The sequence below is a fragment of the Danio aesculapii genome, chromosome 4, assembly GCF_903798145.1.
Source record: "Danio aesculapii chromosome 4, fDanAes4.1, whole genome shotgun sequence".
NCBI classification, from domain to species: domain Eukaryota; kingdom Metazoa; phylum Chordata; class Actinopteri; order Cypriniformes; family Danionidae; genus Danio; species Danio aesculapii.
Genome location: NC_079438.1, coordinates 9098429 through 9125280, shown reverse-complemented (window position 1 = coordinate 9125280; position 26852 = coordinate 9098429). Strand labels below are relative to the sequence as shown.

At 43.5% G+C, this 26852-nt stretch overlaps 1 protein-coding gene and 3 non-coding genes across 4 annotated transcripts; 2 read left to right on the top strand and 2 right to left on the bottom strand.

Annotated features, from left to right (window-relative positions):
- Window positions 1–1107: 1107 nt before the first annotated feature.
- On the bottom strand, window positions 1108–26042 carry LOC130222695 (uncharacterized). The gene is made up of 4 exons (XM_056455225.1): window positions 24704–26042; window positions 20280–23755; window positions 20093–20210; window positions 1108–1316 (listed from the first exon to the last, which is right to left on the bottom strand). The coding sequence occupies exons 1-4, from the start codon at window positions 26040–26042 to the stop codon at window positions 1108–1110; spliced, it is 5142 nt and encodes a 1713-aa protein (XP_056311200.1).
- Window positions 7581–7652, top strand: trnae-cuc (transfer RNA glutamic acid (anticodon CUC)). Its single transcript has one exon. It is a non-coding gene; the product is annotated as a tRNA-Glu (tRNA).
- trnas-gcu (transfer RNA serine (anticodon GCU)) lies at window positions 11028–11109 on the top strand. The gene has a single exon. It is a non-coding gene; the product is annotated as a tRNA-Ser (tRNA).
- LOC130224146 (U4 spliceosomal RNA) lies at window positions 11725–11865 on the bottom strand. Its single transcript, XR_008837221.1, has one exon. It is a non-coding gene; the product is annotated as a U4 spliceosomal RNA (small nuclear RNA).
- Window positions 26043–26852: the final 810 nt, after the last annotated feature.

The window sequence follows — 26852 nt, the reverse complement described above, 5'->3', positions numbered from 1 at the left end:
TCAAGGCCCCCTGCACCACCTATTCAAATTTCATACGCCTTGGTGCAGGGAAAGCACTTGAAAAAAATCTGAAAAAATATTCAGAGAAAATTATCTAATCCGCCCATCCCCCGCCCAGCCAATTAAGCACTTGCAAAGGTCCTGCGGGACCCAAACTTTGCGGATCGTTTGATGGGCCCCTGAGGGTCAGACCATATTAATTCGGAGTCGTTTCGGACCACGGGGGCCAATTCGGGGGGCGTCCATGAAACACCTACCAAATGAATGGAATAAGTTACACGTGTCAGCGGCCGCCGTTCGGCCACCGGGTCCCGAGGGGCCCCAAATTTGGCACAAAGTTGCTTCACAAAGCCCTCTGGCGCATATCAAGAGGGCTAGCTCGAGGGACGCCCTGAAAATTTTTATGAATTTTTCGTATGTCCCTCTGTCTCACATAGAGCTCTATGGGATGAGGCCTGAAAGGGTGGTTTTGTTGGCCAGGCCTAAAATGTTCAGAAAGCAGCTAGGGCCACGGAACTTGGGGACCTGGCTGGGGGGCTGGCGGCGGTACTCTATGCCAAATTTGGGGGTCCTGCGACCTTTTGACCTCTCGGAAGCCATCGCCCCACGTGCAACTTATTCATTGTAAACGAGCGACCGTGGAACTTTGGTGGCGGCCCTGGGGCCCCGTGACGCAACATATATGTCAGTTTGGGGCCAATCGGGCGCCGTCCACGAAACACCTATGAAAATGAATGGGATAAGTTGCACGTGGGACGTCCAGCCGTTTGGCCACTAAGGGACCGTTCGGCCCCAGACTTGAAGTTTCGGTACCCTCTGGGGGTCGAGAAGACTACTGCGGCCTTTCTATGGCATCTTGGAAACAATTTTTTTCCAGTGACCAAAAACGAGTGCTCGTTAGCACAGAGGGCACCTGGCGGGCATGTCCAGGCGGTTCCCGGGCACGACGGTCTCTTTGTGCACGATGATGAAAAATAGGTGTTTAGGGTCATTAAAGGCACTCAACTGAGAATGAGGGAGAAGAGGGTAAAAAAACAGACAGTCGGGGGATCGGTGGGCATTTTGGGGGTCAAAGGTCAGTTTTTGCACAATAGGCAGTCAGGGGTATCAATAGGCACTTTTTGGACAATAGGCAGTCAGGGGGACCAATAGGCACTCTGCGGGCAGTGAGGAAGAGGAAGGTGAAGAATAGGCAGTCAGGGGGATCAATAGGCTCTCAGCGGACAGTGAGGAAGAGGAGGGTGGTGAATAGGTGGTCAGGGGGATCAATAGGCAGTCTGCGGGCGATGAGGAGGGTGAGGGGGTGTCGATAGGAACTCAGGGGGACATTTAGGCACTTTGTGGACAAAAAGGTGGTCAGGGGGACGACTAGGCATTTGGGGGGATGGGGGGGGCTTCGGGAGTGACCCACGAAGAGCTTGGACACCCCCGAAGGCGTCCGTTCGGAGCCTAGGGCCGATTTGGCCGCCTTACCTCCATTTTAGTAAAAGTGACAAGTAGTCATTCACTTAAGTGGTTCGTGGCGTCCAAATATTGAGTGTGATCCCTCGCACCACCTATGCGTCATCTGGCAACTTATTTCCATTCAAAAATTTCCACGAACAGCCTAGTTTCCCTTACGCCATGTCCGAGTGATACAGTAACACTGACAAAGCGCCGCGTCACAGTTTACGAAGCGTAGCAGTTACCCTGGCAACCTTAATGGGCACTGTAGACTGCAAGCTTTGAGGCATTTGCGCAACATCAAGGCATTGTCTACAGCAACTCGGAAAAGCATGTGAACAAAACAATGGACGTGGGCTTTAATGCAAGTGCATCGAAAGGGGATCAAAAGAATTGTCTTGGAATGTCCTGAGATGCCGATTATTTTTAAGGCAATGGGATTCGCAGGGATTTTCGGCTAATTCTCTTACAATGTCAAGTCATGACATTTGACTCTTTGTGGGAAAGAGAAGAAAAAAAGTTCTGTTCTGAATGTGCGTTTCTGGATGCGGTGGTTCCTATCTCCGGATGATGGGCACGAGTATTGCATCACAGGTCTGGGGGTCCAGCATGTTGATGCAGTGCCCGCGGACAGCTCATGCTCTCACTGTGAAGACGTGGCTGTTGCACAGCTGAGATCTTAGGCTCAAGTATTTAACCCTCTGGCGCCATGTCCGAGTGATACAGTAACACTGACAAAGTGCCGCATCAATCTCTTTGCGCCACAATTTACGCAGCGTAGCAGTGGCCCTGGCAGCATTAATGGGCACTGTAGACTGCAAGGTTTGAGGCGTTTGCGCAACATCAAGGCATTCTCCACAGCAATTCGGAAAAGCATGTGTTCAAAACAATGGACGTGGGCTTTAAAGCCAGTGCACCGAAACGGGATCAAAAGAAATGTCTTGGAATGCCATGTAGTGGAATGTCCTGAGATGCCGTTTATTTTTAAGGCAATGGGATTCGCAGGGCTTTTCAGCTAATTCTCTTACAACGTCAAGTCATGACATTCTGAATGTGCGTTTCTTTTTTTTTTTTTATTAGAATATACAAAAGGTACACAATTTGAGATAATGCAAATACAAAGAAAATGAAACAATAACAAAAATACAAAAAACAACAACAAAACAATCAAGTACCTGCAGGTGCGTGTGTGTGTGTGTGTGTGTGTGTGTGTGTGTGTGTGTGTGCGCGTGTGTGCATGTAAAGGTAACTTGGTAAACAGGTCAGAGTACATACAAAAGGACCAATAACAGTCACTAAATGAAGCAAGTAGCTTATATAAGGAGTGACAACAATGCTAGTGATATAATGATAGTAATAATGACAGTAAACAAGCAAGAAAGGACAACAGTAATAATCATTAACAACAACCACTACAATAATAAAAATAATAATAATAAAAATAAATCCCAAGTACTATACCAACTACTACTACTACTACAGAGAGTTTCTAATGCTACAACTATTACTACTGCTACTACAGCCACAACCACTACTACTTCTACAATGTGTACTACTACTAAACCTATTACAACGACTACTACCACTGATACTACTACTACATCTACTACTGATACTACTACAGGAATGACTGCTACTACAACATCTACATCAACAACGTCTACTGCTTCTGATACTACTACACAGACAACGACTACTACTACTACTACTGCACATCCACTACTTCTGATACCACTATACCAACGACATCTACTACTTCAACTACTACTTCAAAAACCCAAACTACAACTTCAACCACTACTACTACTACTACAGCAGCAACCTGACATAATGACAATGGTAGAAATACTAGTAATAATGAAAATGAGGAGATAACAGGACAAGTCAGGACAGTACTAATAATAATGATAACAAAAGTAGAAGTAATAATATTGATGACAATAGTGAGGAGGTGAGGAAGGGTTGGGATTTCAGGAAGAGAACAAACAATATTAATAATGATAGTAATAATAATAATGATAAGTAGAAAAAAGAAAGAGAAGAAATAGAAGATTAGAAAAAGAGAGAAAAGGAAGGAAAAGAAAGAGTAGAAGAAGAAAAGGAAGTGGAAAAAATTTGCAGCAGACAAGACAATGAGAATATTGAGAGAAGGAAAAAAACATTACTATAATAATGATAATAAACAGAAAGTAAAAACTCAAAGTAAAGAAATATTGAAAAGAAGAATTTAGGTAATGCTAGGATTAGTTATTAATAATAGTAATAATAATAATAATAAAAAAGAATGACAGATCGAGAGGAGGAACGATAAACGTGATAACTATGATATACTAACGTCGATAATAATAATAATAATAATGATAATAATAATACTAATAATAATAAAACAACAACAGCTTTCACAATAATTTGAGGTGGTGGAAGGTATAAAATCAGCATTAAAGTGTATACTGTTTGTCAGTTGCTTTGTGATGCATTAAAAAAGTATGACGTGTGGCATGGATCAATCCGGTGCAGTGCACAGGCTGCCATGTCCACGCCACACTTACCCTGTGAGTGTAGTATATGTAAGTATATGCAAGGAGTTTTTTTTTTCTCCTTTTCCCTTTTTTCTTTTTATTAAATCAAATAATTATTATTATTGTTACCTTTGAAGTTATATGGAACTTGGTTGTGGAAAAAACAAATAAACAACTAAATAAACAAAAATAATAAAATAAAAATAAAAAAAATTAAAGAAAAAAAAAATCGATAGAAACAGAAAGGGAATGAATAGAAAAGGGGAAATAAAGAAGTATGTAAATAACGAATTATAATGTGGGTATTAATAAGTATTAATAAGATTAATATGAAAAACTTTTTGTTTTTTCCTTTTAATTTATTTATTTATTTTTAATAAGATTTGATATTAAAGACATTTTTTTTCTTACCTCTACCTGACCCCCTCTCCCCCCTCACTCTTGTTTATGTACTGATGAAAGTGTTGTTGGGGCATGGCTTCAGGCAAAGAGAATCTTCTATGGAGATGAATTCTGTTAATAAGTTTTTCCAGGATGAGATGTGAATGGTATTTCTTGATTTCCAGTTCATGAGGATAGTTTTCTTGGCAATAGTTAGCGCCACCAGAAGTAATTGACCATTTGTATTATTTATATCTATTGTGGATATGTCACCTAATATGCAGAGGGAAGGAGACAATGGGATGTGACATCCCATTAAGTTGGAGAGTGAGTCAGTAACCTTTTCCCAAAATGTTTTAATTGAAGTGCAATGCCATAAGGCATGAAGATAAGTGTCTGGGGTGTTTAGTGTGCAATGTGAACATATTTCTGACGTGAAACCCATTTTAAATAATTTCTGCCCAGTTAGATGTGATATGTGAAGTACTTTATACTGTATAAGTTGTAAATTAGCATTTTTAGTCATGGAAAAAGTGTTTTTGCAAATTTGAGTCCAGAGTGCAACATTGGGAGTGATGGATAAGTCTTTTTCCCATTTAGCAGTTGGTAGAACTAATGCATTGTCTGATTTTGATATCATTTTGTATATTTGGGAGAGCAATTTTTTGTAGTAAGATATATTAATAAACTCTGAGATTTGAGGGGGAAGGTCTAGATTGATTGATTGGTTAAGTAATTTTGATTTAATTGACGATTTGATTTGTAAATATTCCAAGAAGCAATTACTCCCAATTCTGTATGTCTGGGCTATATGCGAAAATTGTGCCAGGTTATTATTATTAAAGATAATGGTCATATCAATGATCTGATAAAGGGGATTCAAGAGTATTTGTTTGCTGTTCATTTAGTTGAGGTAAGTTGATATTGCTAAGAAATGAATTTATGTCATCCTGGGATGGGTCTTTTTCAGTGGAATATTAGTTGCTGTAAAACTTTTGAAAGATCTGATTTATTTCTTCTGGTGAGTTGGTGGGTTTCCCTGCTGAGTCCTTAATTACTGATATTGTTGTTTTTTCTTTATTGTGTTTGATTTGATTAGCCAGACATTTACCAGATTTGTTACTATGTTGGAAGTGTTCTTGTCGTAGTCTGTGAATAAGGAATTGAGTGTGTGCATCAAGTAGTTTATTTAATTGTGATTTACATTTTCTCAGTGTATCTTGTGTTTCTTCTGTTGGATTATTTATGTTAATGTCTTCTAGTTGAACAAATGATGAACTAGTGAATAAAATGAGAATGCTTTGATGTCTGGATGCTGGATGCGCCAACCATCACCAAGACCAAGATCACTCATGAACTGTTTTATAGTATCTGCAGATTTCCAGGTGCGTTTATTGCCGATGTTGTTAAATCTGTCTGTAATTGGATCTAAAACGGTGTTGAAATCACCTGCTATTATGACGGGGCAATTAGAAAGATTTAAAATGGAGGAAAATAATTTTGAAAAAAAGGTGGTTCGTCTGTGTTGGGGCCATATAAGTTGCTCCTATTGTGAGTGAGTTGTTGTTAATTGAAATGTTAATGATAATGAAACGTCCCTCTGGGTCCGTAACTATAGTATTATGAACAAATGATTTTTATTTATTTATTAGGAGACACACTCCTCTCTGTTTTGTGTTGTAGTGGGAAGAATATAGATGGTACTGCGATGATTTAATTTTGTTTTGATCGGATTCTGATAAGTGAGTTTCTTGTAGAAGGCATATGTCTGCTTGTAATTTACTTAAATGATTAAAAACTTTGATCCTCTTTGCCTGGGAGCCGAGTCCACGGACGTTCTAAGATAGAAATGTGATTGGTGACATATTTTAAAGAAGTACAAAATAAGTAAGTAAAAAATAGCAATGTATGTTTATATGTGAGTCTCTTGTTATTGCATATGCATAACTGTTACTGTATGTATTTGAAAAAGTGTGGAATTGTACCTGTGTGTGTGTGTGTGTATGACAATGTAATGTTAATTTTGGACTGATAGACATACAATTTAAACAATGAGCTGACAAGATGTACACAGAACATTGAGCAAACAAAAGACCTAGCTGCAATAACAAAACCATAACTCAGTGATATGAGGGAGATGAATAGAGAGATTGGATGACATTACGGAAGTGATGCGTTCAGAAAAGCCAGGGGGTAATGTCCTTATCACGGTATAACTGTCCATCTATGTATAGTTTGTCCACTGTAATGATTGCTCGTTTTCCTTCCTTCATTTTCTGTTTTCTGATTGGGAAGAGTTGCTTTCGACGTTCAAAAATGACCTTTGGATGTTGTTCGTTGAGACCGTAAGCTGTACCTTTAAGTTGTCTGCCTTGTTTTTGAACCAGTTCTTTGTGTTTGTAGTGTTCGAATTTTGCAATGATCGAACGCGGTCGGCTGTTGTTTTGTTGGGAACGGATGCGGTGGACACAATGAAAAGTGATGTTTTGTACAGTTTCAGCTGGCAGTTTGAGTTGTTTAGTCATAAAGTCCTTGATTAATTTTTCGGGGTCGTCTGGAGTTTGGTCCGGGATACCTGTGAAAACTAGATTGTCTCTCATGCTGCGTGATTGTAAGTCCAATACGTTTTCTTTCATTGATTTGTTTTCTGGGACAACGGAGGTGAGCTGAGTGGAAAGTGCGTGAACTGAGTCCTTTAAAAAGTAGTTTTCTTTAGTGAGAGTGTCTATCTGTTCTTGACTGAATTCTAAACTGTGACGGAGTTCTTGGAATTCCTTGTAAATGACTTCTATTAGTGCGATTATTCTGTCGAGTCCGGAGAGTTTATTTTCAATTGAGCGTAATATTTCGCTTACCTCGGTACAACAGGATGGTGAGGAGGGTGTCGAGTTCATGTTAGAGGGTGAATCGGCTCGTGGTCTCTTGGAGTTTGGAGTGGCATTACCTTTTTGTTTGTCATCTGGTGTGTCCATATTGCAGCAGTATGTGTTGTATTGTGCGTCGATGTATTCTTGAATTTGATCCAGGATGAAAAAAAAGAAAAAAGAAAGTATAGTCCAGTTGCACTGATGTAGTCCGATTTTGGATGGGTGAAACACACGGAGAAAAGGGGAAATAAAGGGAGAGAAAAAAAAGTCTTCAAAAGTTGTTTGCATTAGATTTATTTTTGACAGAGCAGCTGCAGCATACTTGCGTGGAGGCCCACAGCTAGGCTTGAGGGCAAAATTCTGCCAGCCTTCCCTGGTGGTCTAGTGGTTAGGATTCGGCGCTCTCACCGCCGCGGCCCGGGTTCGATTCCCGGTCAGGGAACTTCCTTTTCACCTCTATGGTGAACTTTGAGCTCTAGAGACATACATATGTTCGAACTGCACAGGCATGAAAGCAGCTCTGAGCGCAAAAGGTCTCCTTCGAGCCGGAGTCGAACCAGTGACCTAAGGATTGCCAACATCCCACCGACAGTCCTCCTCTCTACCAACTGAGCTAACGAAGGCTTACGGGGGTTTTCCACAAGCCCACCCTCTTAGGGTTGCTGCAGTCTGACTGCTGGGTAAAAAGGGCAGAAGCAAAAACGCTCAAGCCTTCCTATACCAGGAGTCCAAGCCGGGCCGCTGGGTGAAAACCAGGAATCCTGACCGCTAGACCATACTCCCATATATATCACTTGTGAGGGCCAGTCTTTGCACAAACTTCAGTTCTTTCTGATCTCATACACAGTCTCATGGTTTCCGTAAGCTAGAATCCCATAGTTTCTTTTATGCATGTTTTATCAGAGCACTTAGGTATTGCTGCAGCTCAGAGACTTACAAGAGGAAGAGATTACAACAAGTAATTGCGACTTTTGCAACAAGTAGGCTCGGTTTACGATTGGTGTAGCTGTAGTAGACGTTAATAAAAATCAGCAGTTGGGACAGCCTTTGAAACCAGGGGAGCACCCCATGGGCTCTGTGCTGGCTGCCCCAGAAACTCGATTCACTCCAAAGTGGAACTGAACAGCTCCAGCGGGGGGAAAGGCGACCGCAGTGCACTGACTGACAGCAAAGCAAAAAGACCAAAGGGAGCCAGCCAGGAGTTAAACCTGGAATCTTTTGATCCATAGTCAGAGACGTTATCCATTGCGCCACTGGCCCTGTCTGCTTAGTTTGTCATCGTTAGCTTGTTGCTTGTAATAAGGACACGGCTCTGTTAACACGGAGTTTATTCAACACATGCTGTGCTTTGTTATTGTGGCAAGTTGTGGTGTCGATAGGATGCTCTCACAGAGCATGGGACAGTCCCTCCCTAGAAGAACTGTGATCCATGGTCTGAGACTTTCTCCTCGCCAGGAGGAGGTTACAAGCATTAGATTTATTTTTGACAGAGCAGCTGCAGCATACTTGCGTGGAGGCCCACAGCTAGGCTTGAGGGCAAAATTCTGCCAGCCTTCCCTGGTGCTCTAGTGGTTAGGATTCAGCGCTCTCACCGCCGCGGCCTGGGTTCGGTTCCTGGTCAGGGAACTTCCTTTTCACCTCTATGGTGAACTTTGAGCTCTAGCAACAAAGATATGTTCGAACTGCACAGGCATGAAAGCAGCTCTCAGCACAAAAGATCTCCTTCGAGCCGGAATCGAACCAGCGACCTAAGGATTGCCAACATCCCACCTACAGTCCTCCACACTACCTACTGTGTCGAAGGCTTAAGAGAGCTTTCCACAAAGCCCACCCTCTTAATGTTGCTACAGTCCGACTGCTGGCCAAAAAGGAGCTGAAGCTAAAACGCTCAAAGCCTTCCTATACCGGGAGTCCAAGCCGGGCTGCTGTGTGAATACCAGGAATCCTGACCGCTAGACCATATGGGAGCTATCACTTGTGAGGGCCCGTCTGCACAAACTTCAGTTCTTTCTGATCTCATACACAGTCTCATGGTTTCCGTAAGCTAGAATCTTCTGATCCATAGTCATTAGCGTTCTCCTTTGTGCCACTGGCACTCTGTTCAGCACCTTGTTAGCACATTGTTTGAAACAAGGACAAGGCTCTGTCAACCTGTTCCGTCACCACACATTCTGCTTTGTTTTTATGGCAAGAGGTTGTGTGGATGGGATGCTCTTACAGGATTCCTGACAGTCCCTCCACAGAAGACCTGAGATCCAGGGTCGGAGACTCTCTCCTCTCCAAGAGAAGGTTAAAAGCCATAGTTTCTTTTATGCATGTTTTATCAGAGCGCTTAGGTATTGCTTCAGCTCAGAGACTTACAAGTGGAAGAGATTACGCTGCAAGTTGGCTGGGTGACTTCTATGTGGTAGGGACTTTTGCAACAAGTAGGCTGGGTTTATGGTTGGTGTAGCTGTAGTAGTTGTTAATAAAAATCAGCAGTTGGGGCAGCCTTTGAAACCAGGGGAGCACCCCACGGGCTCTGTACTGGCGGCCCCAGAAACTCGATTCACTCCAGAGTGGAACTGAACAGCTCCAGCGGGGGGGAAAGGCGACCGCAGTGCAGTGACTGACGGCAGAGCAAAAAGACCAAAGCAAGCCAGGGGCAAGTTTCTTCTGGCCCTTCCCCGATGGTCTAGTGGTTAGGATTCTGCGCTCTCACCGCCGCGGCCCGGTTTTGATTCCCAGTCAGGGAACTTCCTTTTCACCGCTATGGTGAACTTTGAGCTCTAACGACTATGATTTAATCAAACTGCACAGGCATGAAACAGCTCTGAGTGCAAAAGACCTCCTTCCAGCCAGAGTCAAACCAGCAACCTAAGGATTACAAACTTCCTACCATCTACAGTCCTCCACTCTACCAACTGAGCTATCGAAGGGTAACAAGAGTCGTCCACAAGCCTACCCCCTTAAGGTTGCTGCATTCCGACTGCTGGTCAAAAAGGACAGAAGGAAAAACGCTTAAGCCTTCCCATATCGGGAGTCAAACCCCAGGAATCCAGGAATCTTGACCGCCAGACCATATGGGAGGTGCCAGTCTTGGCACAAACTTCAGTTCTTTCAGATCATGCGCACTTCATAGCCCCTCTTGCGCAAGTCCCACTCATACATTTACGCACTCTATCATACACAGTCTGGTGATTCTGTGGAGGGTGTTTTACTCGCACCCTCTTAGCGTTTTGAAGGATGTTCCTACAAAATGTAATGTCGTCTGTACGGAAAATAGCTGCAAATAAATACTTATGTGCCATAGTCCAGCCCCCATCTGGAAAGTGGCTAAATGCATGACGAGGTGGCCGAGTGGTTGACGTGATGGTCTGCTAATTTGTTGTGCTTTGCATGTGTGTTGAATTCCAGCCTGGTCATTCGTTTAAGAGAGCCCGGTGTTTATGTGGAAGGTAACTTGCACCCTCTTCGTGCTTCGAAGCATGTTATGGCAAAATTAAGTGTCATCTTACCGAAAATACTTGCAAACACATACATGTACACATATGTGCCACAGTCCAGCCTCCATCAGGAAAGTGGCCACATAGTAACGAGGTGGCCGAGCGATGGACTGCTAATCCATCGTGCTCTGCACGCGTGGGTTCGAATCCCATCCTCATCCCCCACATGCTTTTGTATTTGAGTGATTCTGGTGGAGGGTGTTTTACTCTGACCCTCTTAGCGTTTTGAAGGATGTTCCAGCAAAATGTAATGTCGTCTGTACCGAAAATAGCTGCAAATACATACTTATGTGTCATAGTCCAGCCCCCATCTGAAAAGTAGCTAAACGCATGACGAGGTGGCCGAGTGGTTAAGGCGGTGGACTGCTAATCCATTATGCTCTGCATGCATGGGTTCGAATCCCATCCTCGTCGTTCATTTAAGAGAGCCCAGTGCTTCTGGGGAAGTTATCTTGCTCACTCCATCTTCGTGCTTCGAAACATGATATGGCAAAATTGAAAGTCATCTTACCGAACATAATTGCAGAAACATACATATACAAATATGTGCCGCAGTCCAGTCTCCATCAAAGAAGTAGGCGCATACGTGATGAGGTGGCCGAGTAGTTAAGGTGATGCACTTACAATCCATTGTGCACTGCATGTGTGGATTTGAATCCCATCCTCGTCGCTCATTTGCTCTGGTGTTTGAGAGAGCCCGGTGCTTCCGTGGAAGGTGTTTTACTCGCACCCTCTTAGCGTTTTGAAGGATGTCATGGTAAAAGTTAATCCAGCCTCCGGCAGGGATGGACCGCTAATCCACTGTGCTCTGCCTGTGTGGGTTCGAATCCCATTCTCGTCGTTCAATTGCTTTAGTGTTTTAGAGAGCCTGGTGCTTCCATGGAAGGTTTCTTACACGCACTCTGCTTGCATTCTGAAGAATGTTATGGTACAGGTTAATCCAGCCTGCTGCATGTTTAGGAGCTCAACAAAAGTTGCAACATGTTAAAGAAACAGAAGCACAGCCATCCTTTTCAACAGAACATTAAGCCTACTAAGAGGCTGACAAAAATTGCCAGAGCTGACTGTATTTCAAGTCATCTCAGCGAGGTATTGGGTAAAGTTTTCAACCAGCAATGATCACGCCTCGGATAGACCTCATAGGCTACGATATTGCCTCTGCGAAAGAATAGCTATAACAGCTATGAACTCTTCTATGTACCAATCTGGACATGCAACGACAAGGTGGCATCAAACTTTAAACTGCCAGCAATCAGCCTTCTGGCACCAATGAGTGCATGCTGTGTCAGCAGAACAGGTTATTGATTTGTCCAAAAATAATTACTTATACACTGTTTCATTTTTACTTAAAGAAAAGTATACAATACTTATGTGAATCTGGGAGAAGAGAATTGTAGGTAATCTGGTAAAGGGGGCGGAGTCACAACGCTGAACGGCAGAGATAAGGGTTGAGATTGGGATGTATTTATTGGGCTGTACAGGGATTGGGGTAAGGTAATGAAGAATGCAAGTGCACTGAAACCATATTTTGACAGAAATCCAAGGTCAGCTATGCTGCCGTTTTTAGACTCAGGCATTCTGTCTAGTTTCTCTCCAACAAAACCAGAAGAAACATGTTGCAGTTAATGTTGAACAATAAAGCCTGGTTTATACTTCTGTGTCAAGTGATCAGCGTGATCCACAGCGCAAGCCTTGTGTGTAGCCGTGCACTTATACTTTTGCGCACTGTTTCTGTTGCTCTGCAATACACTTCCGAAACGCTAGCTGGCAGTAGGTGTTTATGTTTCTCTGTGTTGAGTTTCTTCGCTGGTGTTTTGTTTTTTTCTGAACGCTTCCTTAATGTGCAAGTGGCTCAAATTCGCTCATTTTGACACAGGAACCATTGGACGTGCAACAACTTTAATTAAAAGTTAAACACAAAACAACAGTCTCCATCCGGAGCTCCTTCATGGGACTCCACACTTGTAAGCGGCTCTCACCTCCGCCCACACTCGTCAGCGCTACCAAGCTGACCAATCTGAGAGCTACGCGTACGTGTTACATTTTTTGAGAGGTGCGCGTCAATGTCGCCGACGGCCACAGCGAGGTGCTATGCAACCACGTGTAGGGTGCGCCGTAGCATACGCGTGCGCTTGACGCAGAGGTATAAATCAGCCTTAACTGATCAGAGCTACTGATAAAGCTCTTTATGACAACCTTTATCTTCATCTTTTCTGTAAGAACATCCATTCGAGTCACAAAAGTTAATCCTTTCTCTAGCACAACGCTGTGCTTACACGTGACGAGGTGGCCGAGTGCTTAGGTTAGTATGTTGTACTCTGTAAGTTCTGGTTTAAATCCCATCCTCATAGTTTCACTGTTTTGAGAGAGGCAATTGCTTCTGTCTAAAGTTTCTTATTTGCACCTCTCAGCGTCTTAAAGGATGTTTATGGCAAAATTGTATGTAATATTTAGCGAAAATAGCTGCGAAAAAAACATACGTATATGCCAGAGTCCAACCTCCATTAGGAGAGCACTTATACGCGCGGTGAGGTGGCTGAGTGAATAAGGTGATGGACTGCTATTCTGTTGTGCTTTGCTTGTGTGAGTCAAATTCCATCCTGGTCATTTGTTTAAGAGAGCCCGGTGTTTATGTGGAAGGTAACTTACTTGCACCCTCTTCATGCTACGAAGCATGTTATGGCAAAATTGAGTGTCATCTTACTGAAAATAGTACATACATGAACACATATGTGCCACAGTCCAGCCTCCATCAGCTGCTAATCCATTGTGCTCTGCCTGCGTGGGTTCGAATCCCATTCTTGTCGTTCAAATGCTCTGGCATTTAAGAGATCCTGGTGATTTTGTGGAACGTGTTTTACTCGCACCCTCTTAGCGTTTTGAAGGATGTTCCTGCAAAATGTAATGTCGTCTGTACCGAAAATAGCTGCAAATACATATTTATGTGCCATAGTCCAGCCCCCATCTGGAAAGTGGTTAAATGCATGATGAGGTGGCCGAGTGGTTGAGGGGATGGACTGCTAATCCATTGTTCTCTGGATGCATGGGTTCGAATCCCATCCTTGTTGTTAGTTTAAGAGAGCCCGGTTCTTCCGGGGAAGTTATCTTACTCACACCATCTTCGTGCTTCGAAGCATGTTATGGCAAAATTGAAAGTCATCTAACCGAACATAGTGTTATAGAACAGAGTGCTGAAGCTGGCTTCTGCAGATGTAACTGCAAACTATCTTCAGTAAACTTTATTTATTTATTTAAATCTCTGACTCCGGCTCTTCTTCGTCTGACAGACTGGTCATTCTTTGGGTTAAACTGCATACCATCCCCACAAGCGACATCTATTGCTGGTGAGCTCTTGCTCGCTCTACATGTCATCGGGCAGCACGACCAATGCGCCAGGCAAGAGCACAATGGAAAGCTCAAGCTTCGTAGTCGTGGCTGAGTGGTTAAGGCGATGGACTAGAAATCCATTAGGGTCTCCCAGCTTAGGTTCGAGTCCTGCTGACTACGTCCAGGCTACGCGCAGGATTTAGTTTGCGACTTTCCTTGATTGTTTGCAACCCCAGTGTTTCTTGGGAAAAGGGATGTGCTGGTAGGGAAAAGTGACAAAAATAAAACCGCAGCGCGCGCCAACTGACTGCCCTGGGGGCCCTCCATTTTCAAAGACGTATGACAGAGAGCGAGGTACCAGCGACTGTCCCGTAGCTCGCCGTGATCGTATAGCGGTTAGTACTCTGCGTTGTGGCCACAGCAACCCCGGTTCGAATCCGGGTCATGGCAGGCTTTTCAGGGTGGCATTGGCGTTGCACTCTGTGATGCCATCCGTAATCTCCAGCGTCCTTTTAGTGCAGGCTGTGCTAATGGCACGTCCTGAATGTTTACGTTTCCTAAAGTGTGGGAGACTAGGAATTCGATATGAGCAACGGGACCTTTGATGCCAGCATGCTGTGTAGGTAAGCATTGATCAAGTCACGCTTCTAAGGCATGGAAGGAATCGTTTCAATGGTTAAGTCTCCATTTATTGCCACAACAACAGAAAGACCTTCTGCAGTTGTCATTGATCTTTTTAATGTCTCCCACATGACATGGAGTCCAAACTACTGTGTTTTACTGACGTCTACACCTACAACAACCATAAACCCAACCTCACAGTAACCTGTTGTGTTTTAGCAGCATCTACACCAACCACAAGTCTAAACCCCACCTCACGGTAAACTTTTGTGTATTGTAAAGGTCTGCGCCGACCACAACCCTAAACCTTGCCAACTTGCGAGGCGCTGCCATGGTAGCTCAGTCGGTAGAGCATCAGACTTTTAATCTGACGGTCCAGGGTTCAAGTCCCTGCTCGGGCGTGTAAGGCTCTTCTTCTGGAGCCGCAGCTTTTGCCAGTGAGCTATCGCTTGCTGAAAGTTTCATCTGGATGCACAACACGTGTACTAGGCATGAGGACATGGAGAGCACAGGCAGTCTTGTAGTTGCAGCCGAGTGGTTAAGGTGGTGCATTAGAAATCCAATGGGGTCTTCTCGCGCTGGTTCGAGTCCTGCAGACTACGTGCTTGTCCTCTTCCTTCTTAAACTTCATACAGTCATCATTTTTTTTGCAATTCCAGCGTGACTTGGGAAAAGCGTCATGCTGGTAGGAGGAGAAAAACAACAGCGTGCGCTCACTGAACCAAAAGGGGCAAATCAGAGGGAGGAACATGCCGCACAGGGGCCACAACGGCTGTCCGGTAACTCGCCATGATCGTATTGTGGTAAGGACTCTGCATTGTGGCCGCAGCAATCCTGCATTGAATCCGGGTCACGGCAGGATTCCTTACGGTGTCATTGGCATCACGCCCCCCTCTTTCCACCTGTTTTGTACAGCCCACTTTTTAGTGCACGCTGCATCTTTGACAGGTCACAAGCTAATCTAAGCTTATGCCCCAATGACCCCAGATAACTCAGTCGGTAGAGCGTCAGACTTCTCATCTGACGATCCAAGGTTCAAGTCCCTGTTTGGGCGTGTAAGCCAACTTTGGTAGAGCGTAGAGGATTCTGATTTATACCTTCCTATCCATCTCAGCATGAATCAACGTTTATCCTTTCCTCATCATCTTGTTTCTCATTATTTTTATATAATTATTTGATTATTTAAATGAGTATTTAACTTTGAATTGATTTTAACTAATGAATAAGTTAACACATTGCTTAATATAAGAATGATCAGTGCGTTTGCCTGTCTCATTATAACTTTTTCAGGAGCCAGTGAAGTGCTGGAGGAAATTTGTGAGGTAGAAAACTAAACTAATAGTATGAGGGGATTTCAGTGCTCATAGCTCATTATGGGGAAGTACAAAAACAGATAGCAACGGGGGTATCATAGAGGAGATAATGGATGATAAACAATTAGTGTGTTTAAATGATGGAAGAGCCACAAGATATGATGTTACTCATGGTGAGGAATCAGCAATTGATCTTACTTTTGTTACACAGCAACTGGCAGGAACGTGTGTATGGGAAGTAAGCAGTAATACAATGGACAGTGATCATTATCCAATTTGGACAAAATTAAGAAATCAAAATGTCATTTTAGAAGATAATTGGGCTATAAGATGGAAAACGAGAAAAGCTAATTGGGAACTGTTCAGTTTTAAAGCAAGCTGTAAACTAACTGAGGCCATGCCGAACACGAGTAATGTTGGACTCAAATGGTCCATTGCATGTTCAAAAATTGACGGAGACCTGAGTTAAAATTAAGAAGTTTTATTTTGAATGCAAGAAGTTAGAGAGTACCAGTTCTGCGCAGGAGAGATGTAATTTCAATTCAGCTCTGGTCTCCTTTGGGCTCTCCTTCATGTTTTATAATGTCTTTCACACACTATCTAATCTCAACTTTATTGACTCATGATGTCTTCTTGGCAGTTGGACCATTCAGCAACCAAATGTTCATCTTTCTGGTATCTTCTCTTGACAGTTGGCCTTGACCGTCGACTAGGCAAATGTTTCAGAGCACGAGCACACAGTTCATACATTTCAGAGCTCTCTGCATTTTGCATACACCCATGTTCGATAACAGGCAGGTTGCTGAGAGCAGCCCATCAACTCTTCTCTTATGCACATATGGCATTTAACTCCTCAGAAAAAGAAATCCCTTTATGTCTGTATTTATTAGTAAATGATAACAAAGCCTAACAATAAAAAAATGCTATCCTTCAATCCCTCTCTTGGCCTCTGAAAAGAGGCCACACCACTTTAATAAACACTTAAAAAATCTCAGAATTCTTGGTCCAATATGTCCAGATGAGCTTGGGTCGAAAACCTCGATGAGGAAAGACACCCAAGCGGCCCCCTAGTTGGCTTATGGGCAGCCACCACATGTTCACCTGACACATCATATCAGACCATTAAGAAAAATAAAAGCAATAAACACAATCATAACAGTCAAACAATGATGGTACCTATAAATTCCCTATAAACCAGTGTGCTCAGGCTGGACTGGGCCGAAAACCCCTGTGGGGAAAGTCACCCAGTCGGTCCCCTAATTGACGTTTGGGCAACCACAACATGTCAGCTGAGTCAATCACACTGAAATTATCTAGACTACAAACATTTCAATAATCAAAATTTAAATCTTAACACATTTTCAAACAGCAAATTTCTCAAACATCAATATCTAGAAAACACATAACTTGTGATAAATCAACATCTGCAAAAAAGCACAGTTATTGGGAAAAACAACATTTATAAGTCACATTCCTCCTCCTCTTCCTCCTCATCATTATTTCCAGGAGATACCAGCAAAGGCATTGTGTAAGGGGGTGGAGCTCCATCTTTCTTTTCAATTGCTGCTATTATCACCCTGTTACACAATGTTCTGATACACGGGATGCAACAGCATCCACAGGTCACAATTATGGCCACAAAGGTAGCTATAGAGATCAAAATTGATGTAAACATGGTTTTATATTTTCCAAACACACCGGTCAGCCAATCATCAAATGGGTTATTTACACCAGAGTGTTCTGCCATTGTTTTAGAAAGGGTTTTTAATCCTTCTAAAGCCCTCGTTACTGATCCATCTGGGGCGGTATTATTGGGAATAAAGGAACAGCAAAAATCTTCAAAGAACACGCACGTTCCCCCTTTTTCCGCCAGTAGCATATCTAATGCTATTCTGTTTTGTATTGCCATTAATGAGGTTGGAGCCAACTGTTCTGATAATCCTTCTATGGCGTCTCTTGTCAAATTTGCCAATCTCATCACATTATAGTGCACATAATTTATTCTATCCACATTTTTACTTGGGGTGACAGGGAATAGGGCTGAAATTATTGGGATATTCTCGAACCCGGCAGCAATTTGGTCTACTAGTTTGTATTCATCAGGGACTCCTCTCGGGACCCCTATTGAATCTATATAGGTTGGGGAATTTGTGGTAAAGTCGAACGTTGCGTCCCTTTTTCTTCTCCCAGCTGTACTTCCACCCCTTCCCTCTTGTCTGTTGCCAATCAGTGTTACTGGTGCTACCAACCTAACCATTGCACATATACCTTCCGTAGTTTTCCCTTTTATTCTTACAAACAATCTTTTCCCTCCACAGTAATAATATAGTCCTCCCCGCGCCCAAGGTCCTATTATATCCCCTGCATTGTTGATAATCTGTTTGCACCACAAAGGTTAATATGCCCTACCCTGACTAGCACTGTTCCGGTGGGAGTAAAATTAAAACAGGTGAAATTTCCTGGGTTTGCAGAAAATGGGCCTGTTTTTGTCTGGTTATTTATTGGCGGGAATATTTCTGCTAGAGTGTCACATCCGTTTGGTCTATACTGCCTGGTCAAATCTATCATGCATCCATATCCCACCGGGTCATTTGTTATCAATGGGGCGGGTTCTATTCTAAGGGTTGGTCTAGCTTTTGCACATGCAACACAATCTGTCATTCCTGTTTGTTTAGCTGTGGAAATCATCCATTCTAACCACAAATTAGTTTCCCCGTATCCCGTGGCTTTCTCTAGTATATCCTCAGGGGTTAATTTGGTATAATCCATTTGTATTACAACCCTTCGACCTCTAATTTCTCTACTATGATCTCTGATTGGAGGTCCTATAGTCGTTGTCTTGTTTCTATCTATTACATTGACCCTGTCTAAAAACTCAACTTCTATGATTCCCAGGGGGTCAGTTCCTGATATCTCGACTCCTAATAGTATATGGAGAAACTTAGGCGGATTGTTTTTCCCAGCATAATGGGTCTCATCTAAGGGGTATCCTGTCCACTCCCCTATGGACATAGTAATAGGGTTCTGGGTAGGACTATAATCCCTTTGTATTTTCAGTTTTCTCCACTCGTTTTTAAAATTCCCTAACCATGTTGGGTTTGGCGTCCATTTCCCTGTGTACCCCACTACTTGATCCCACCCTCTACACCACTTATTATCTGCCTTACCCTTCGTGTTACACCATGCATTCATAGTCTGATCAAAACAAACATATACGTCATATCCTCGCCATGAACTATTGTGTCCCCCACAGTCAATTACCTGACATAGATCAAATGTGTAAGATGTCGTCTCTCCCTTTACATATTCTATGGACAGCCCTTCATAATACTTGGAACACCGGTTTTCTTCCCCTAGGGATCTTTTTACTCTGGTTGGTTTTACAGCTAGGGTTTCATTCCTGTTCTGACCTTTTTCTACTCCCAGAATTGTCCCCACTATTATCAGTGCTACTATCCCTATTGCCCCCAGTAGCTTCCAGTTTTCCCACAACTTGACCCTCATGTTTTATTGATGCTGGTTTTTCTTATTATTCAATTCTGGTCCTCCCTTTATCTTATTTTTCACAGCGTTATTGTGTTAACAGCAAGTAATATATAATAAATATCAAAGCTACAGTAAAAAATAGCAAGCACAGTAAACTTATTCTAACGTATAAACTGAAATGGTTATATTTTGGCCTTTAAATGTCTTTTCGATAATGTGGAGTACTCTATAAAATTCCAACTTGTCCAAACCACACCCCAGCCGGGGTATTGACAATCTGGTGATGTGTAATTTGTCACACCACGTTCTCATGCAGATTAGACTGCTCTCAAAGTCCTCATATGTGGGTAGGTCTCTGGCAAACGTTTTTGTGATCAGGTGGAAAACTATTCTGTCTGCCTCGTGAGTTATAGCACAGTCACCTTTCGTTTTTCTCTGGGCCTTTACTTTGTCAACCCCATATCTTTCTCTGAATTTTTTCGCTATGCCTGATCCAAATGCACAGTCTGCACTGACACAATGGGCTACAGCTTCTCCTTTAGGGGCTGTGAATAAATCCCCAGTTTTGTGGACCACCTGCAAAGTTTGTAGGTTACTTTGTGAGGGACAAAAATTTTTCCTGTGTGCATGTGTTTGTGTGTCACCTCCTTTTGTGGTACCCTTACTCCCTCCTGCACCTCCTGTGGTATCCTCCCTCTCTTGGACCTGCGAAGCAAGGTCCACTCTGGTGTCGTCCAATGATCTGGACGGTGGGTCCGCCGGACAGCACTGGCTCAGATGGTACCAAGTGTCACCTTTTCCTGCAAGACGAACACAGTGAGAGGTGCGTGCAAGTACCTTAATTGGAGCAGACCAGCGAGGCTCTTTCCATTTACGCCTGTAGATTCTCAATCTCACCCAGTCCCAAGTTCGGTCAGGTAGGGGTGCTGGATATTCGTGTCCCCTAAAATCAGTTGGTAACATTTTGTCAAAAGATTCAATTAGAGCAGTCAATTTGTCATAGTAAATTTTGTGTGATAACGGTTGTACTGGTTCCAATTGTAGTGGGGTCAGTGGGCCAGGAAATTGGCGACCAGTCAACAGTTTAAAGGGCGTGTATCCTGTTGCCCTACTCACAGAGCTCCTTACTGACATCAAGGCCAGTGGAAGAGCAGCCAACCATGTCAATTTAGTCTGTGCACAGATTTTAGCCAATTTGTTTTTTAATGTTAGATTCAACCGCTCAACCTTACCTTGTGACTGTGGGTGATAGACTGCCCCGAAATGGTGTACTAAACCCAATGCCTTTTCCACATCAGCCAGATGTTCATTTTTAAAGTGTGAGCCGTTGTCAGATCTGACCCGGCTCGGAAAACCATGACGTGGGATGTAATGGTTTATCAGACATTTAATGACAGCAGTGCTGTCTTCCTTGCCCACCGAGAAGGCCTCTGGCCATCCAGTATATGCATCAATCATAACAAGCAAGTATCGTTTACCATTTACCTTTTCAATCATGTCAGTGAAATCAATTATAACTTCATCCCCAGGGCCATTTGCCAATGGGAACGATCCCTGAGATGGTTTTATAGTTGGTTTGACATTGTGCATCTGACAGATGTCACATGTCGTTATGTACCCAGAAATTAGGTGTGGCATAAAAGGATGCCACCATGATTGCAATGCTCGTGACATTTGCTTATCACTACAATGTGCATGTGTGTGGGCTTCTTTCAACACGCTTGGGACTAGTGACGCTGGGAGCAAAGCTCTACCATCAGGTGCTGTCCAAAGCCCATCCTCGTGTCTGATTGCCCCTTTATTTTTCCACACAGACTTTTCTTCAGGAGCAGCCATGTCTTGCTGCTCAGATAAGAATTCTCTTGAGAATTCTGGTAGGAGGGATGTCACGTCTGGCTCAGAAGTGACCACAAACTGACCTTTTATGTAGTCTGAGGCACGTTTTGCCGCCAAGTCTGCTGCATCATTCCCTCTTGATATTAGGTCAGTTCCTTGGGAATGACCAGTGCACTTGATAATAGCCACTTTGTCTGGCAACATTATGGCTACAGAGAGCTCTCTTGCTTCTTTCTCATGAGTAATAGGCCGGCCAGAAGAAGTTGTGAATCCACATCTAATCCACACAGGCAGCTCCACGTGGGCTGTGGATACTGCATATGCAGAATCAGAGTAGATGTTGACAGCCTGTCCTTTTGAATGTCTCAATGCATTGATTAGGGCCAATAGTTCTGCTTTTTGTGCAGATTGTTTGCCAATTAGGGGTTCAGCTTGTATTGTGACAAATTGGTCGCCCTGTAATTGAACCACAGCAAATCCTGCTTTCAGAGTTCCATCATCTGCCCTGTGGCAACTACCATCCGTAAATAGTGTTATTGGGTTGTCTGTTTCAGGAAGTGGGGAGGCTGTCAGACCCTCCCTAGCTACCGATAATCTATCTGTCAATGGTGCACAATCATGATGGTCCCCATCAGTCATAAGGTCAGCCATGTTGATCCCATTGTGGCTGTAGGTTATATTTGCAGCTGTCAAAATTTTTAGCATTCTTCTCTGCCGTAGGGCAGAGAAGGTGAATGAACTTGAGTTAACAAAACTGACCACTGAGTGAGAGGTCCAGATCAACAACTGATGGCCCATGACGATGTGCGATGTTTTCTCTATTACCTTAGCTAGACCTGCAGCAAATCTGGCACATGGTGGTTGTCTAGCTTCTACCTGGTCTAGAAGTACACTGACGTACAACAAAATTCTCCTGTTACCTGATTGTCGTTGATACAAAACCCCATGCGCGCTTGTGATTGTTTCTGACACGTCTAATTGAAATGGCACTTTATAGTCTGGAGTACATAAGTTACTACAGTGAGCCAATTCTGCTTTTATTTTCTGGAATGCTTCCTCAGCCTCCATTGTCCAATCCAATTTTGTCATCAAGTTTCTCATACCACATTGTTTAACCAGGCCCCTTAGAGGACTAGTCAGAGCTACATATTGTGGGACGAAATGTCTACTAAACCCTGTTAGACCTAGGAAAGAAAGCATATCTTTCACAGTGAGTGGCTTTGGGTATGTTAGTATGTCCTTTTTATGTGTTGGTGATACCCCCTTTCCACTTACTCCTACCACTCTTCCTAAAAAGGTAGCCGTTTGTCTACAAACCTGTAACTTGTCTCTGCTGACTTTCAACCCTGCCTCCCATAGTCTCCTCAAGACAGTCTCAGTGGCCTTTAAACATGACTCTGGCGAAGGTGCAGCTATCAAGATATCATCAACATACATCACTGTCACCACTCCCTCTGGTAACTGACAGTCCTGTAATTGTTGTTTCAAAACCTGATTAAAAATGCCCGGGCTCAAGATGAACCCCTGTGGCAGTCTATTGTAAGAATATTGGGTTCCTTGAAAAGTGAAGGCCAAATAATCTTTACATTCATCTGAAACTGGTATGCAGAAAAATGCATTTGCCATGTCTATGCAGGAGAACCATTGGTGAGATACATTTACCATGGAAAGGGCAGTATATGGGTTAGGGACAGCAACTATTGGGGTAGTAACTCTACTGTTAATTTCTCTGAGGTCATGTACCATCCTATACTTGCCTCCCTGTTTAGGCACTGGAAATATAGGTGTGTTCCATTGTGACTGGTGGGGAGTCAAAACTCCAGAACTAAGTAGGCCCTCAATCGTTGGCTTGATGCCAGCTACGGCTTCAGGCCTGTTTCTGTACTGTGGGACCCATGTTGGTTGGCCATCAGAGATGTCAAAAGTGACAGGTGTTATGTCACAGTATCCCACATCAGTTGGCCCTGTTGACCATAATTCTTGTGGCATGGAGTTAATCAATTCCTCTGCCCCCTCCCCATCAGATTTATCTCTGCCATGACACCTGGAAATCCATTTATGTTCCAGAGTGCCCAGGTCGAGGGTTTCCCTCACTACTTTGTAACTGTCTGCTGATGGGGAGTAATACAACTGTGTGTTGTCTGTGGGCTCCCAGTCAGTGACCGTTAGTAGTCTCTTTGTCATTGAGCCTAGCTCCCTAGCCTCATGTGTTGGGTGCAATGCCAGTGATATGTGTGGGGCAGCAGTCTGTCTCATTTTGTACCATGTTTCTTGTTCCTCTGTTAAGCAGATTGGAGCCACCACACCTTCCTTTCCTATCAACAGACCTGTGCTTTTTAAGCTCCACTGCGATCCTTCAATACCTACGAAGGCCTCCTGATACACGTGATCTTCCTGCCTGTCATAAAACAGTGTGCAGTGTAAATCATCAGGTGGTGGAGTAAAAATGTCTAGTGTGTATACCCACGCTTTCCATTCTTGGAACAGTGAATAGGCTCCTATTTTTGATGGGGACAGCAAGGCCCAGTAAATGTCTACACAACTGTCTGGGGTTGGTGAAGGTGCAAGCAACCACTGATTGTGTCCTATGTCACCTTGTAGTGAGCAGTTAACTGTCTGCCCCGTAGGAAATGAAACAATAACTCCTTCAGGGGTACAAAGTATACTGGCTCCAGCCTTTATCAATAAGTCTCTACCCAGTAGGGGAACAGGTGAATTGGTTGAATAGAGAAAAGAGTGTGTTAGCTGTTGTCCTGCGATAGTAACAGGAAGTGGTTTTGTCAGTGGCCATCGTTCAGTATCCCCAGAGAAGCCCATGACTTCTACATGTTTTGATGATAATTGTCGTCTACCTACACCGTCAGTAACGGTGGAATAGGTGGCTCCTGTGTCCACCAAGGCCTCCATGTCATTATTATTAACAGTGATTGTCAAGAGGGGCTCGGCCATAGCCCTCTCTTCGGCTCTCTGTGGGGACCTTCATGCATAGTAACCATCCTCTGTTCCATCCCACTGTTGAGTCAGTGGTTGTTGGAAACTAGGCTGGTTTGGTGGTACTGGCCTACCACCCCACCCTCCTCTCTGAGGCTGACCCCTACCCCTTTGTATTCCCCGTCCCCTGTTCTGATATTGAGGAGGCTGGCCCCTTTGTCCACTGTGGCAGTTCCTGGCTATATGCCCAGGATGTCCACACAGGTAGCAACCAGTGTTATTGCTTGGACAATAGTTGGCCCAGTGTCCAGGGCCTCCACATTTGTAGCATGTGTCAGGTCTGGTCATTCCCTGACTCCTAACTCCTCCCCTCCCCCTGTTCCATTGTGATTGATTGTTAGCATAAGTGTATTGAGGGCTGCCCTCATAATTACTCTCATTCGTTTGTGGAGGAGGCTGGATCGCCTGGGCTGTCATCTGTTTTAAGCTTTTACCCTTTGCTGTTTTTTCTTTCTCTAATTGTAACTTTAACAGTTCCTTTTGCAACTTTAGAAGTTCACCCCCCTCTTTGTCTGCTCTGTCGACTGCTTTGTCTATGAAGTGTACTGCATACCTTTTCCATTTAGTATCGTCACTGCCTGGTACCTCAGGAGATTGTTCCATGGCTTGGGTCACACCAGCTGGAGCTCCCTGTAGTACAGCAGCCCTGAAAATTCTATTTGTCACAGGGTTAGACATTGGGTTCTCATCACATGCCTCTTCCCATTCTTGGCAGCATCTATTTATATAGGCTGCACCATTTTCCCCATCCTTGTGTTTAAATTTCAAATTCTCAAACATGGTATCGGGGGTGGGAAACTTGTCCCTTATAGCCTGACACAGAGGTGACTGACCCCCTCCTTGCACCAATGGGGCACTGTTTCCCAAACTTGTGGTGCCAGCCATACATTCTACGTCTACAATCTGGTGGCCTGATAGTACTCTACTCATTATTTGTCTTAGGTCTCCCACTGACAGAACCTGGCCATGAGACAGGGCAAATAACTTATTCACCCATCTACCACCACCCTCTGTTATGGCCGGTAGTTTTTTTACTAGGGTCTCAAGGTCTGTTAGTGACCATGGCTGATAGTTTCTACCAGTTGGTCCTGCCAGTAGGGGCATGTTGCACACCCTTCCCATAGTAGCAAGTGTTGGTTTAGGGGCCTTATCTGTCAACCTTTTGCTTCGTCTAGGCCACTGTGTCTGAGGTGTGGAGGTAACTGGCCACTCATCCTCTTCCATGTCCCCTTCACTATTATCCTCATATCCGTCCTTTCTTTCCTCATCCTCCTTCAAGGTTAGTTTTCCATCTAGTCTGACTTGTAGTCCTGACTTATATTCATCTACTTTCTTTCTAGGTTTTGTTCTTCCATCTGAACAGGCCTGGCTATCATTATCACTTTCATCGGTTTCCACAACTGGACTTGTCACTGAGCGAATGCGGCTGCTCTCATCATGTCTATTACCTCGTTTCCTGGTTTTTTGTTCTTCAGCAATAAGTTGTTCCAACAGATCTTTTACCTCCATTTGGATGGCAGAACATTGGCTCATTACTTCATAATGCCTGTCCTCCTTTTGTTCATTTTTCATCCTACTCTGTTGTTCTCTGTCCTCATCCTCAGACTGTTCTCCCCCTGTTGCCCCTTCCTGTATCTGGTCTAAGTTTAGAGTACCTCCGTTTACACTAAACACTGGCATCTGTTTCACTTTCATATCTGACTGTGGCGGGTTGTATGGGGGCGGGAGATCTGGGTACAGCTTCTGCACGGTTTGGGCAGTGGGCGTGGGCATAGAATCAGTCTTTGCCTCAGCCTCCTGTTTTTTACTCAGTTTGGTTTCAGCATCCTTACTGTTCACTTCCCTTTTCTTTGGTTTCAACACAGTTGCTGCAAGCGTGACTCTAGACCATCTTTTAAAAATTTTATCTAACTGTTTTTCTTTCTTTGCATGGGCTCGCTTGTTCAACAGCCCTACTTCCTCTTTTCTGTGTCTTAAAACAGCTTCCTGTGCTCTTTTCTCTTTTATTCCTACTTTCTGAAACAGAGACCCCTTTTTGTCCATACAATCAGTACCATAATGTTCAATCATTTCACGTTCACATTCACCTAGTTCTTTTGTCAATTTTCTTCTATCTTTAGGATCAGTTTGTGCTATTAAAATATCTGTCATTTTGTCCCATTGTTGTCTTAATGGAGGACAACCATATTCCTCGCACTCCCTATTAAATTCTCCTTCCATTTTTATTTTTTTTTTATTTTTAATTTTTTTTTATTTATTTTTATTTATAATTATTTATTTTTTAAATCCCTATCCCTACACTCTCACTATTTCTCAATTCACTAAACCTGCTATCCTTGAGAAATTTACTTGAAAATATCAAGGGAAAATATCGAGGGATTTTCAAGGGTTTTGCCTCCTCAGGGAAAAGGGCTTCTCCTTTAAATACTTATGTATTCACCCTGATAATTGGAAATATGAATGACTTCGTCAAGACAGACAATTTCCAATTTATTTGCCTATTTAGGGAACAGGACTTCTCCGTAAATCTAATGATTCACCCTAATTGCCTATTTAGGGAACAGGACTTCTCCGTAAATCCTA